The following is a 15191-nucleotide window of genomic DNA, read 5'->3' as shown; positions in this document are numbered from 1 at the left end:
TTCTATCTCTGACTTCTTGTACCTTAATTTCCATTTCTTTAATTTAACATTACTGAAGCTAGAATTTCCTAAAAGGTGCGTTTTTTAACATTCATACAACTTATAATATTTTTCCAAATAGTCTTTAAATTTTTTCCAGTCCTCCTCAATTGTTTCTTCTCCCAAGTCTCGGATTCTGCCAGTCATTTCGGCCAATCTGCTATCGTATTTCTGTACTGGGAAAGGAGTAACCTTGTTGAGTTTCTGCCTGCCATACAGCTGCCATAGGCACAAAACCCCTACTTTTGCCCAATGCCACCCCTAAACCACTTGCCTGGGTGTAAGCCCTATTAAACACAGACTTACTTCTGAATAAACAAGTATATAACTGTTCTGTAAGTTAACGAAACAGTGCATTCTTAATGAGTGCCTGGGTTCAGCCTTTAACTATTGCAGAGCAGTAGACATTCCTTAGAGTCTCTGCAAATTTTCATACTTTGCAGTTGACATTTTATTGGAAGAGAGGGGTCTTTAAAATCCACTCACGCTGAGTATGTAGTAGTATTTGCAGAAAATAACTTCTAGAGACTACCTGATCTCAGACAAACCCAACACAGGAAAGATGCATCCTGATTGCTAGGAGGGAAAATGGAAGGGCAAACTATGGAGAATCCGAGGACTAGAAAATAAGGCAAAAGCAGGAGAAGTAGACTAAAGAGGAGGGGGAGGAAGCAGCCCCTTAGGAACCCAGGGATTCCAATGCCTGGTGTCTAAACAATTCACTGATCAAAGCTCTGGTTTCACTAGTTGGCTAAAAACACAGGCAAGCAGGAGCAACCAGGCTGGCTCATTTCACAGTAATGCTTTGAAGTACCCGCACATTTCACTTCATAACTTTTTTTGGAGGAGGGCTAGAAACTTCCTTTTTTCAAAAAAATGAAAGCTGCAACTCAGTAGTAGAGCACATAAGTTGCATAAAAGTTGCAAGCTCAAACCCCAGCATCAATGTGAAGGATTGGGAAACACACACAAACACAAAATAGAACCTACAGAATATATGAGCAAGAAAAAAATACCTGATCCTGCATCATCTTGGACTCTCATTCGCTGTATGTGTAAATTTGTGGGCACAAATTCCAGCTTTTTGTCAGCTTTCAGGCTACTTGCTTTGAACGATGGACCTGAGGATATAAAGAAGATGATTTCTGCATGCTGAGTCCACAAAAATGCAACCACTAAGAAAAAAATGCTGGCAAATTGCAGTACAAAAACTGCAGCATGAAGTTTGTACTGGCAATGAGATTTCCTAAAGGGCCTCTTTGAAAATGATGGACGGTATGCAGTGAAATGTTGGGAATGTTCAGCACCCCTGTCTTTTGCTGTTAAAAGTGAACTCCATCTTTCCCCCCCATGCAACTGAATAAGTCTTTTGTTTAAATAGATGATGCTAGTCCCACCACACGGCGACATCCACACCATACATTTAAACTACATTTAACTGCATATCTAAGGCACCTGGCTTGCGCCAAAGAATCATGGATGGTGTGGTTGGACAATAAGTGGCAAGCTTTTTGTTTTGTGTTTAAAGAATGGAATTCTGAAGTCAAAAACCCAGATAAACAACAGAGGTAAGGAAAGTTAAAGGTACACAATCCACTTGCACCACAGGTGGAGAATCGCAGTAGGAATCTTCAAAGCCCTGTTTTCTCTCTTCCTCCATCTACGTACGCAGATGGGCACACCTCATATTTCTTTTAGGCTCCAGGCAAAGTCCTTGCTGTTCTTCTGTGCTTTTAATGGTAATCAGGATTCTTTCAATGGTTTTCTGCTGCTGCTTTCATCGGCTATCATTGTTTTCCCTTGTGGTTTTGGTGTCACTTTCCAGTTGTTTGAAATTTACTGTTCCTTGTGAGCTGCCTTGGCGTTTGCATCAAAAGGCAAGGTATAAACAGGTGCACATTCAGGGAATGGAAAATCTCTTAGATCTTCAAGCTAGCCTTCCCTCCAGTTACTTGCACTGAACAGAGAAGGATGGGCTAGATAGGGTTGCAGGGAAAATGCCCAATATGTTTTTCTTTCTGAAGGGAAGGATAAGAGAACATCCTTTCCCCATTTCACATACAGAAGCTTACTGGACTGGCAGTTAAACCCTGCAGCTCCGGTGACAGGATAGTATGCTCTGAAGCAAGGTAAATAAGGGAACAAGGAGATGAGTGGCAGCAAAGGGGAAGGGTTGGGGATGCTCAGGAGCCAGAGCCAGGAACTGCTTCTTTCGCCTAGCATCTGTCATCTGAGGTGGTTGTCTCCCTCTGCCTAGTGCTAGGGCTGGTCCTGCATGCACTTCCTTATGTCCTACCCAGTTGCCCACACATGTGTCTGGGCACAGATGGAGGTGGAAAGGAGAGTGAAACAGAACTTTTTTAGTGCCAATGCTCCACGCCCAGGCACTACATCTGTGGTGCAAATAGGATGTGCCCACAGTTTAACCGTTTTTCTCTAGAGAACAGCTGAATCATACATTACATCAGGTGTTTTAAAAATAATCATACAAACATAGTTCCAAACATGCATTCTGTATTATGGAGGCGGTGGTAAAGATGTCAGTTACCTTTGTACTGGTGAAGATTTGTGAGGTTTTCCTGGTACGTTAGAATAATCGTTTGGTACTGAGTAACTATTTGCCGACGAAGACTTTCCCAACAAGGAGACAGCTCTCCCAGTTCTTCAAGTTCACAAACCCTACACAAAAACACCCCAAAAGACAGGGATATGCTATTAATTTGGTTGTATGACCAACAAAAAGCAAAATCTGCCTTCAACCATATCTATTACTTGCCCCTGCCTCAAGCACATCAGGGCCATTTTGAGACATTAGTCAAGTTTGGGCTGGTTTCCTTTGTTTGCTTTTTAAGAAAAGATGTTGTGGCACTCTTACACCTGACAGTCATACAGAACAATATACTATCTGCACAAAAGACTACCGCCAATGCTTATACTTGCCTTAAACCAGACAAAATTACAGGTTCATTCTAATGCACTTGGTGCACTGTGCCATCTCTTGTGTGACTTCATGGAGGCTAACCACACAGGTGTCCCCACATTTGGGAAGAAGCACAAAACCCCAATTCTACAAATGCCTTTAAGTTTGATCCTAGGAACAGGAAACATGCAGTGTTGATGCTTGTGTGATTATTATATCATCAAAAAGCATTCCGTTTGGTTTTCCAGCTGGATTGGCCTCACTTCTGTGGCACATGTGCTAAAATTGAAGCATTGCAACAGGACAATATTTTCATGTGCACCATAGCCACAGCTCAGCATCATTACTGAGCACAGCAATGGGTAGAACTAGACATTACTTGCATGCCATCAAATGTGACCTGGAACACAGGCCAGACCAACAACCTAACTTGCCCTGCAGAGGTACCTATAGCAGCCATGTGAGCATATTTTGCTATTCTGAAAATGGCAGGAGGAGAGGTTTTCCCTTTTTAAAGGGGAAAGGAAAGAGAATTGGAGGGACCCTGAAACCAGGCCTGTGCAAAGGGGCAGGCAGCCAGATACACTTGCCCCAGGACTTGGAGGAATAAGCTGGCCAAAGGGCTGGGGGAAGGGAGCTAGACCCTGCCAGGGACTGACTGCTTTTTTGTTTCAGTTTATAACTTTATTCTAACAAGACCCACACCCTGGGCCTCAGACAAGCTCCCCACAGGCCTGCCTAAAACCTTGCCATCTGATGGCACTCTGCCTGTGGAAACTAAATCAATTGAGATTTTGCTATTGTAAGAGACACATTCTTTGGAGGGGTGAAAACGAGAGTGACTGGCTCTGTGTCAAGCACTGGAAGAGATCACTTCTCACTCATGTGGTTCCATCAAACTCAGCAAACCTCCCTGAGTCATTTCCCTCCTCTGCAAATCCTGTTTCTTCTCATTCCTCTTTGGCTTGTGATGCCAATGAACTCATTTAAGCCTTTTTGAAATGTCACATGTAGAGTAAGATTTGAGAAATGCTTTCAATACATCTGTGTTACTGGGAATCAAAATGTGCAAATGTCAGTATATTGTCAATGCATAACCCTTCACGACTGAAGAATTAGGACCACTGATCATTACTAGTATCCAAAGCCATCCTTTTTCTACAAAGCCCACTTGACTAAGCCCGACTTCCCACTCACCCCAAAATGTTCTGCTATGCATAATTAGGAAATGTGTCTGTACCTTTCCACCCTGCACACTAGATATGCCCAAATACTGCTGGATTTCATACACAGGCATAACATTTGACTAGAAAGAAGAGGAGGATGGATGGAGAAACAAGCCACCACCATGATGCAGTCATCTCCTTTAAAAACTGCTGCTGAAACATAAGCAGGTTTGGGGCTTGAGGAGCCATGGGCCATTCCAAAAACCTTATTCCCAGACTGCCACTCTTCTCTTTTCCCAACCCATTGCCAGGAGGTTTGCTTCTCTGCCATGTCCACAGATACACAGCCCTTCCCAACTCTTAAAAAGAAATATTTCAAAGATACTTGTCCAAAACTCATGGGAAAGTGCCCTATTCAGGACTTCTCTTCCATACACAATAAGAAGAAGAGCAGAGTAATGCTCAATGTTCCCAGTGACACCCGTGTCCATCGTGACCCACCATCCTTCTTGGGTTGGAAGGAGAACATCTGCAGCAGGGAGCCTGCTGTTCTTATTGAAGTTCCACATGCAATTTAGGATCAATTTAGTTTATCAAATGGGGGACACATGGAGAGCCAGGGGATATGATTCAGGGGCGGGGACAGACAGTGTATTCCCTCCTCTCCCTCACACATTTCTAATCATGTGAGGGACCTGAACGTCCAAATAAGGCTCAGATAACAACAGTGAACAAGCTAAAAATTATTACCAATCAACTTAGGGAGATATATATAAAATGAAAAAATATACAGAGAGGTATGGGATATCAGCGGGAAATGTTTCTTGGCCGATACAGAGCAGTGACTATGACTGACTATAGGATTAAGCTGGACACAAACCCACAAGTATGTTTTTATCAGCAATATTTGCTTCTCTTCAGTGAAAACTGATGTGTCCAAAGAGAGTTTCCTGTGATACCTTCATTGAGCTTTACATATGTTTTTAGTGTAGATGCCTCCTATTTTTTGCCATTGCCCTAATTTAGTTTCCTAACCCAATACAAAGCTATTACGAAAGGAGTCAAGTAGCCAGTGACCTCGAAATGAATTGAGGTCCCAACAAACCATAGTAATAGCCAAGCAACATGGGCAGCAGATGATGTATGCAGAAATCAGAGTTTCAAATATAATAATATTTCATCACCTTTAAAATAACTTTTCAACTAGGCTGTGTAATGCAAGGAGCTTCAAAACAGTAAAAGGCCATGGGAACCAGTTCTCATTAAAGATTTACCTCAAACCTTGAGGTTGGCTTTTTATAGAACTGTGGCTGAATAATGTAATAGCAACAGCAGCACTTCTCGTGGCATACTCGGTTTATCCTGAGTCCTGACTCCACTTGAGCTAGCCAGATTATCATTATATCTATCAAAAAGTTATCTGATAGTATAAACTGACAAAGCCCTGATTCAGTTCAGCTGGTAACATCTTTCAGTCACAGGAAGACAGAAGGGAATCGCATCCTAACAGTTAACTAGGCTGAAAACAACCCATGACAGTTCTGGCAGCCAAACCCAGAATTTGTTGTTGATTTTTGGAAAATCAGCCTAAATTTGCAAGCTCATAAAATGGGTCTGTGCCACTGGGACTTTGACGTTCCTAGCAATACTCCTTCAAAAGATTTTGCAAGGCAGGTCAGGAGAGTGGGTCAGAAATGCAGAGCTGTGAGGGCAGATATTTACAACGAAGCTGCATACAATATATTGTTTTCTTAACAACTTCAAAAGCATAGGTGTAAAGCATTTTTATAGGGACTGCTGAGGTGGTGGTGGGGGGGGTTACCTGGCAGCATCTTCCTCAAGTAGCAGTTTCACAAACTGTCTGGGAATGTGTAGGGAGAGCACACTCTCTGCCATTTGCTCCAAGATCCGCAGGTGGTTGCCATCAGTGGTGGGGAAGCGATACATCCGACAAATGGCCCCTCCAAACACTAAAATGTTAAAAGACATAATTTGCTACCAGATAATACAAACTCCATTCCCCTAACACCAAAGTTGTTAAGAGGCTCAGAGATCACAAATGGCCTATTACACCAAAACATACAAAAGATTAATGTAACAGCATTACACTTAGTTAATTCCCCACCCCCACCCAGTGCACATATTCAAACAACCACAGCAAAAGCAGAAATTGAGGTCTGATCAATTCTTGAATCACTTTTCCATATACTGCATTTTTTTTATTTAAAAAATGTGCATTAAAAATGTTAGACTAGTCATAAAGGTAAGGTAAAGGGACCCCTGACCATTAGGTCCAGTCGTGGCCGACTCGGGTTGCGGCGCTCATCTCGCTTTATTGGCCGAGGGAGCCGGCGTACAGCTTCCGGGTCATGTGGCTAGCATGACTAAGCCACTTCTGGCGAACCAGAGCAGTGCACCGTCCCACCGGAGCGGTACCTATTTATCTACTTGCACTTTGACGTGCTTTCAAACTGCTAGGTTGGCAGGAGCAGGGACCGAGCAACGGGAGCTTCCCCCCCCCCCATCGCGGGGATTCGAACCGCCAACCTTCTGATCGGCAAGTCCTAGGCTCTGTGGTTTAACCCACAGCGCCACCTGCGTCCCTTAGACTAGTCATAGACATGTATATTTGGGTTACAACGCAGATGCTCAACAGCTTCATAATGAGCTTTATCGGGACCACACTTTTGCAGGCAATCCTGATCCCACAATCCAAGCTTCATCCACGTGACATGGCCTGGACCTTTCTCCTGCACACAATCACACAATCACATAAATTGTGTGGCTGTTCGTTTCCAAGTAGTGTCTTAGCTTCCCAGCACTGATGTCCAAGGAGAGTGCTACCATAATCATAGATATTGATGTAAGGAAGCCTTTATGAGCAACAGCATAGATGATGCTAGATAAGAGTCTGGATGAGTAATGCTCTGTGTCCAACAAACACTGAAAAATAAGCAATTCTGTTTAGTTTGCCACTCTGCAGCAAGCTACTCAGAATGAGTTCACGTGACAAAGTTATATAGAAAAGAGCCTCAATGGAGTATGTATACGGACACACACACAATTATTTTGTTGCATCATCCTTACAAGTGCATCCCCAGCTGACGAAACATGACTGAAGGCAGATGTGATATGGAAAGGGAGCTCACAGCTCAACCCTCCGCCTATCTTAGGCAGCTAGGCTGCAGGGCAGTTTGCCTCCTCCTATGGCTGGGAAACAAAAGGATTTATCAGCATTCCATCTGCTGGTTACAACAGAAACAGCTGTGGATATATCTTTCTAGAAGAGACCTTGAAGTGTCTTCCCAGTGTTGTGAGCTGCCTCTGTCTTCAGCCAGTGATACAACGGTGGCCGAGACCCAAAGGTTTATGTGCATTCGCTAGGGCAGCCTTCCCTAGTCTGGTGCCCTCCAAATGCTTTGGACTGCAACTCCCATAATCCTCAACTACTGACCTGCTAACTGGAACTAATGGGCATTGTAGTCCAAAACCAGTTTAGGGAAGGCTGCTCTAAGGACTTCCCTTCCTCCTCCTGCAGCTCTTTGTGAATGTGGGCTGCCATGTGCTTCTAACAGAAGCCCTTCCAGAGATGTGTTTCATACAGCACATGGCACTGCAACTGTGAGCAAAAAAAACGGCATGTCTCCCTGTGCATGCAGAGAAGCACTTAAGCGACACACAAACACGCTTTCTCTAGATCACACAGCATATCAACGGTTGCCCCTGAAAACTAACTTTTGCTTCCAGTGATGTTTTTTTGGGGGAAACCTTGCAAGACATTTTGCCTCAAAAACTTTATGCTGCAACTCTGCTAGTACTGCTTGCTTATCTATCTATCTATCTATCTATCTATCTATCTATCTATCTATCTATCGTTTTATGAAAATTTCAACCCAGTGTGCAGCAGCTGTGAAGAGTTCACTGCAAGGGATCATGAAGAAAGGACAGTTCTGGTTGCCTTATCTCAAAAAAGATATTGTAGAGTGTGGAAAGGTTCAGGAAAAGGCATCCAAAATGATAAAGGACAGAGCAATTCCCTTATAAGGAGAGATGTTGGGATATTTAGCTTAGGGACAAGGCTTGTACGAGGCGACATGGCAGAAGTTCATAAAATTATTCATGGCATAGGGGATCAAGAAAATGTTTTCTCTTTCTCGTAACATTGGAATTCACAGACATCCAATGCAGCTAAATGTTGGAAGATATTAAGGCAGTGATGGCCACCTATCTAGATGGCTTTAAAAGAAGATTAAGCAATTCATGCCAGAGAGGGCAATTGATGACTACCAGCCATGATTGTTCTGCTCTGCTCAGTTGGAGCTGAACAAAATAACACAACACGATGGCCAATAACAATGTCACTAAACACTATATTAGTCTAATACAAATGATCAGAAATTGCAACCAAAGTCTCTAACGCTTCTGAATACCAGTTGCTAGAAATCGTAGGAGGGGAGAGGGCTCTCGTGTTTGGGTCCTGCTTGCAGGTTTCCCACTGGCCTCTGGCTCGCCACTGTGAGAACACCAGATGGGCCATTGGTTTGACCCAGAAGGCTCATCTTATGTTCTTATGCTCTTAAACTCAGATCAGCAGTGCACCCCTGTCCCCATCTACTTATATGCATGTCGTCAAGATGACACATCAGTTAAAACAAATGCAGATACACCCAACTCCTTTAATGCAGTCAAAAGACTGACTCAGCATACATTTGAAGATTAGGAAGTCATTTGCTGGAACACTGAGCTATATGGGATCCGGAAGTATCAATGAGCAGCACAGGTAGGTACCTACCGGATTTTAACAACACGTCTTTCCGTAATGAAGCATATTTGGATCGGATTCCTAAAGATTCTGTTAAACTTTCATCAACTGACAGCACAGTCTGAAGAAAATGAGAATAGTATTAATACATAAAACGCAATGCTTCATCACTGATTTTTTTTTTTAAAATAAAGTGTACTGAGCTATAGAGGACTGTTTACTTCTGAGACATTTTCAACAAGATCTGCTATCAGATAAATGTGTAGCATTCAGGGATGTTTTACACACAGCTACAGCATAAAGAAACCCTGAGCGATATTTGTGTATATTCTGCCACCTGTCAATGTGATAACCTTTTATAATACCCAGTGGAATTCATGGACTCTCTCTCTAGTCTTGACAGGTGATCACCGCTTATTTTGAGAAAAATAAAAACTGACGACAAGACACATGCTTCTGAAATTATCGTTCCGCAATGAGATACCAATCAGCATGGAATAAAATCCCAGATATACTTCCTGATATTATAGTGGCACAACTACTGCAATCATGGGACTGTTTGCTGTATATGTACAGTATGCTTGCTCCCTGAACGCTTGCACCCAAGTAAGGTCTGAACAGCGCCATGGGTTAAAAGAACAGCAACACAGTGTGAATTGTCCTTGAGGATGGTTGGGGAAAGTGTAGAAGAAGGTGGTGAGGAGATCATCAACCACATCTTTTATTTCCAGCATTGTCTTGAGAAGGAGGGCAAGATATTCACTCACCCTTCCATTGATGGTGTCAGGAGACCTGGTAACTGGAGGCCTTTGGTCTGTTTTTTCTTCCACTTGCCATCCTATGACTGTAATGTTACCAACACGATCACTTTCAGCAGATCTGCAACACACACATCATTGCTGTGATCCATCAGCTAGGACTATTGATTGGTTGCTGTTGCACATACTATGCCATTACAGGCCTTACAGAAGCAAAACGCACAGGTCCCTGTCCCAAGGAGTTTACAGTACGCATTTCAAATACAGGGCAGGCAACTAAGCAGGAAGAGAAGGGGAAAACAGGAGAGACATGTAATGGAGAAGGGATACTAGCAAATGCAGTTGCATCTGCTTTGGCATTAAGGCCTAAGCCAAAATTCAAAAAAATAAATCTGATGTTGATGTTGAAGTGCAGAAGGACACTTCTGAAAACTTATATGCATGTATGTAATTGACTTTGCCAGATGCAATTTCCTTGTCATTGTGATCTATGAAAGCTCTGCCAAACAGAATCGTTACCAATGTTTTGCATTTACATCTTTATATTCCTTCAGAATCTGGGAGCTGGCTTACTGATACACATTTAAATTAGCTTTTCTGACATTAGCTTTTCATTTCTAAGTGTAAACAAAACACAAAAACCCACAGAACTTATTAAAGTACAGGTATGGAACACATACAACTGTGAAGAATGAGGTTTCAGAAGATTAAAAATAATACTTTATATCAATGGTTGCCCCACTGCACAAGTAACACATGAAAAAGACTCCCAAGGTTACTTGTTGGTGTTCAAGTCTCTGTTTTTATGCTGGGTGGGGAAGATCATAAGACAAATATTCTACTTTACCAAAGTTCTACTAACAAGAATTACCAGAAAGTCTCTGCCCTGTGCAAGATTTGTGCTGAACATTAAATTGTCTTACAGCTACTCGATATGAGAGGAAACTTTGAAGTTCCAATATTTATTTCCTTACAACACAAAATTTAAAAAAGGTCTTATTGAGTATTCATAACCCTAAAAGCCTGGACACTTCACTTTCTGAACTGGGGTACAACAAAGGACCCCAGTTTAAACAGCATCAATCGTGCAGTTAAATGGCCTAGTTTTCCAATAGTACACACAGATGTGGAAGCCTGATTCTTTTCAAATGATGAAAAATGGAGCACAAACCTTAGTGTTAAATGCAACCTATGGTTCCTCTCCTTAAGTAGCTGCTTTACAGTGAACATCACAGAACCCAATAGATACATCTGGAAAAGACAAGTATTGTCAATGCAGAGGACATTTTAATCCTAATTACGTTTCTAATTTCTATTTACAAAGCTCATTCCTATGGCTTCAAGGTGATGTCTGAAACCAAAGCCTCTCACTTTCTCTGGCCCAGTACTGACATCGTGCCAGAATATAGAATGCACTAGCAATACTTCAGAATGATAGCTTGACTTTCCAAAGCCTGCAAGACTCAAATCACAATTCAGAGTGGCTTGTCTGCCTTCATTTTCTATCAGTGCAGTATTCAGGTTCATAAGTTCACTTCTGTCTCTAGGATTCAACAGTCTTCAGAGACAGAACAATGGCTGCAATGTCAAAAGCAGGGCTTTGGGATTATGCTTTGCTAGACGATTACATACATACCATATTTTATCAATTCAGACATCACACCAAGCCTTGGCTAGTTTTATAAACTACAATTTGGCAGTGTGTGTGTGTGTGTGTGTGTGTGTGTGTGAGAGAGAGAGAGAGAGAGAGAGAGAGAGAGAGAGAGAGAGAGAGAAACTACAAGCATGGTTATTTTTAATCAGTTGGATCCACAGATTCCCACTCTCCATCAGAGGAAGGGAATCATTGGATGTCGCCCAAAATGAGCATCTTCAAGCACATGTTTAGAATGCTCATTTAACTATACCATCTCCTAAGGCATTGTGGGGTGGGGACCTTTTCCAACCTAAGGGCCAAATTCCTTCATAGGCAACTTTCCAGGCACTACATACCTGTGGTGGGCGGAGCCAAGGGCAAAATAGTGGGTGGGGCAACCGATATGGCTCTTACTTTGTACAGTGGCCTATGTATTAGCCTCACTAAAATGTATACACAAACCCCTCTCTCCATCCTCAATCCAGGCAAGAGGATTTGTCACAGTTCAAGGACCCATTCCAGCCAAGCAAAAGCACATGAAGGAGGCCTAAAAACATGGCCAGTGACAGATGTGATGTGGAGGAGAGGCATGGCCTGCAGACACTCCTGAGGGCTGGATGGAGACGGCTGGATTTGGCCCTCAGCCCTCAAGTTCCTGACCCCAGCACTAAGAAAGCAATCCTAACTCCATTTAGCCAGGAGTAAGCCCCACAGAGTAAGCCAACCTAGCAGTTCAAAAGCACGTCACAAGTAGATAAATAGGTACCGCTCTGGCGGGAAGGTAAACAGCGTTTCCGTGCGCTGCTCTGGTTCGCCAGAAGCTGCTTAGTCATGCTGGCCACATGACCCGGAAGCTGTATGCCAGCTCCCTCGGCCAATAAAGCGAGATGAGCGCCGCACCCCCAGAGTTGGTCACGACTGGACCTAATGGTCAGGGGTCCCTTTACCTTTACCTAAGCCCCGCAGAATTCAACAAGACTTACTTCTGAGTAGATAAGGTTAGGATTACACTGTTAGTGCTGGCCTTCAAGGGGGAGAACAGGCAGTGTACCTCAGACCAAAGGCATATGCAACATTTTGTTTACACTGAACATGAATGACAGAGAAGACATTTGGTGAATCGGACTTACAGTTCCCTGAGATCTATCTTTAACATCATATACAGAAAGTTTTATTTGTGTCATCTGGTTAATAAGAGAGTCTTGAAAAAAGGCAATACTGCTTAGAAAGATTGGGTTGCTTGTTCCCTGCAATTTAAAAAAAAAAAGGAGAGAAAAAGTTACGTTTGGAAAACTTGGTATCAGCTAAGATTAACTGGTGGTGCTGTGGCTGGCACAGCGGGTAATGTAGTATTACTTACCTCAATAATCTCTGTCTGAGCATGCTTTGTCCAGAATGCCTGAGGTGGTGTAGTTACACTCACTGCTACAAAACTATTTGGCTTTCTATCTAGCGATGGGGTAAGGAGCTCGCTGCAAGCTATAGGAAAGAAACAATACGGCTTACACACCATGTCACGCAAATATATGCAAAGTATAAAGGGGAAGGGAAGCCCATTTTTCACTTGTCTGCCTCAGTGGCACAGTGTGGGAAAGGGCCACGGGGCAGTTGCCCCGGACACAAAATGGTTAGGGGCGCAAAATGTCAACACCCAGTGCTGCCTCAATACAGCTGCGGGCTTCGGTCACTGGGCTCCCTTGAAAACGGCTTCTCCGTGCGAATCAGAAAGTGACCTCTCCAGACAACGGAACTACTCACCTAAACTGAATTCTAAGATTGGCTCATCCGGATCTTGGCTGTTACCTGCAAATTACAAAGATTAGCATAAGCGTATAAAGATATACAGATTAAGTCAGTTTGCTCCTTTTAAAATAGTCTTACGCTCTCATTAAGGAGCAAAGACAATTTAGGGGTAAATAGAGTAAAAAGTAAACACTTATTCACTTATTCAAATAACTGTGTAAATAGTTCACCTAGAACTTCAATCTTATGTATCTCAAATTGTAAACACGCACTCTCACTCTCACTCTCTCTCTCTCTCTCTCACACACACACACACACTTCAAAGCAAATGGTGTTCAAAGAAAAATGGTCAAAGATCATATTAAGCATATAAAAGCATTTGGTCATGCATGAAGTAATTATCTGGATGAAGGACCAATCTGCAGCTTCTGATGCAAAATTGTTCATTCAAAAATTGTAAGGCAATGCTATGGGAAGAACTTACAAAGGTAGGGAAGAATTTGGGACATAACGACATAAATTCATTGTTGACTGGTCTCTTTTTTCTGTCTCTAACACTTTTCTGTCTCTTATTTATGTTGTTGTTGTTTAGTCGTTTAGTCATGTCCAACTCTTCGTGACCCCATGGACCAGAGCACGCCAGGCACTCCTGTCTTCCACTGCCTCCTGCAGCTTGGTCAAACTCATGCTGGTAGCTTCAAGAACACTATCCAACCACCTAGTCCTCTGTCATCCCCTTCTCCTTCTACCCTCCATCTTTCCCAACATCAGGGTCTTTTCCAAGGAGTCTTCTCTTCTCATGAGGTGGCCAAAGTATTGGAGCCTCAGCTTCAGGATCTGTCCTTGCAGTGAGCACTCAGGGCTGATTTCCTTCAGAATGGATAGGTTTGATCTTCTTGCAGTCCATGGGACTCTCAAGAGTCTCCTCCAGCACCATAATTCAAAAGCATCAATTTTTTGGCGATCAGCCTTCTTTATGGCCCAGCTCTCACTTCCACTCACTTCTCTTATTTATACTGCTCCCAAATCTACTATCCTCCCCACTGTCCTTGTATCGTGCCCACTGCTTATAACATGGGGGAAAGATAAAATATAACAAACAGTGCATGTGTTCCCAAATTAATATTTTCATTACCAGCACTGGGTGCAGGGGGGAGGGGACTGTCTAAAAAACTAGAATTTCAAACAGAAAAGCAAGACAAATTAAGAATTCAATACAACCATGAGGACACAGGTAGGAAGAAAAGATACTAACCTGCCAAAGACAAATCTAACATGTCAGTCGTGACATCAATAGTTGAGGCCCGCTGCACAGTGCGGGATTTTGCACCATGGCGGGGGCTGATATCTTTTGCTGACATGTTGTCATGGGGAAGATGCCTCTTTTCACTGTTTGATCACAGCAAAGCCTTGATGAAGGACCAAAATAGAGTGTCGCCTTCACTTGCAGCCCTTATGACAGCAGGCTAAGGCAGAATGAAAACAAAACACAATCTGAAATAGGTTCGTTTAAATGCTGATTTTAACAGCAAAGGCTCAAATGATTTTAATGGTAGCATTAAAGAAGAATTAATTTACCATTTTAACAGGAGACCATTTGCTTCAGCAGACCTCACCATATATTTTAGATGCTATCAAAATGATAATAGTTTCTCAGGGTTCACAATTATGAGGAGGCCTGCAAGCACATTCAGAAAAAAACACAAGCCTGCTTCGGACCTTTACCCTAAAAACATGAAGGTTGAGGGTGGAGCAGACACGTCTGGTGCCACTCACCTTCCCCCCCCCCCCCCATGATCCCTCCGTAGGTGTTTTCCCCTTATGTGTCAAGGCTGAAATGTCAGAAGAGGGCTATGGTCTAATCTACATAACCCGAAGCTGCCTATGTCAATGAAAAACACCCACTTAGGAAGAGTCTTGATTCTCAGCTGCAGTCAAAGAATTTGCACAAAGTACTACATGGTTTTGCTCCAGACAAGCAGGCAGTGTCACACACGTTGACTATGTTCAGACCATGTTTTATACTAACAATGAGCCTCAAACCCAACCGCTCCATTCTTCTGCCACAGCTTTAGGAAGATCTGAAGCTTCCACCTCCCTTTTAGATTAACCACAGTTTAGTGTACCGTCCAACCCTTACATGACGGTTTATCTTTAGCGTTTGTTG

At 42.9% G+C, this 15191-nt stretch overlaps 1 protein-coding gene across 34 annotated transcripts in view; it reads right to left on the bottom strand.

The window, feature by feature from the left end:
* INPP4A (inositol polyphosphate-4-phosphatase type I A) overlaps positions 1 to 15191 on the bottom strand; it is a 100216-nt gene that overhangs the window by 37524 nt on the left and 47501 nt on the right. For all 34 annotated transcript variants that reach the window (XM_083735470.1, XM_083735475.1, XM_083735447.1 and 31 more), the window contains exons 4-13: positions 14280 to 14490; positions 13040 to 13084; positions 12642 to 12760; positions 12412 to 12528; positions 10817 to 10896; positions 9655 to 9766; positions 8918 to 9008; positions 5948 to 6095; positions 2588 to 2718; positions 1056 to 1160 (exon numbers count right to left, since the gene is read on the bottom strand). In XM_083735470.1, coding sequence (XP_083591596.1) covers positions 1056 to 1160; positions 2588 to 2718; positions 5948 to 6095; positions 8918 to 9008; positions 9655 to 9766; positions 10817 to 10896; positions 12412 to 12528; positions 12642 to 12760; positions 13040 to 13084; positions 14280 to 14385 — 1054 coding nt within the window. In that variant the 5' untranslated portion in view covers positions 14386 to 14490. The remainder of the gene's footprint in view (positions 1 to 1055; positions 1161 to 2587; positions 2719 to 5947; positions 6096 to 8917; positions 9009 to 9654; positions 9767 to 10816; positions 10897 to 12411; positions 12529 to 12641; positions 12761 to 13039; positions 13085 to 14279; positions 14491 to 15191) is intronic.

Source organism: Podarcis gaigeae (assembly GCF_964106915.1).
Source record: "Podarcis gaigeae genome assembly, chromosome: 4".
NCBI lineage: Eukaryota > Metazoa > Chordata > Lepidosauria > Squamata > Lacertidae > Podarcis > Podarcis gaigeae.
Note: the sequence above shows the minus strand (reverse complement) of the source record. Positions and strands in the feature narration are given on the sequence as shown.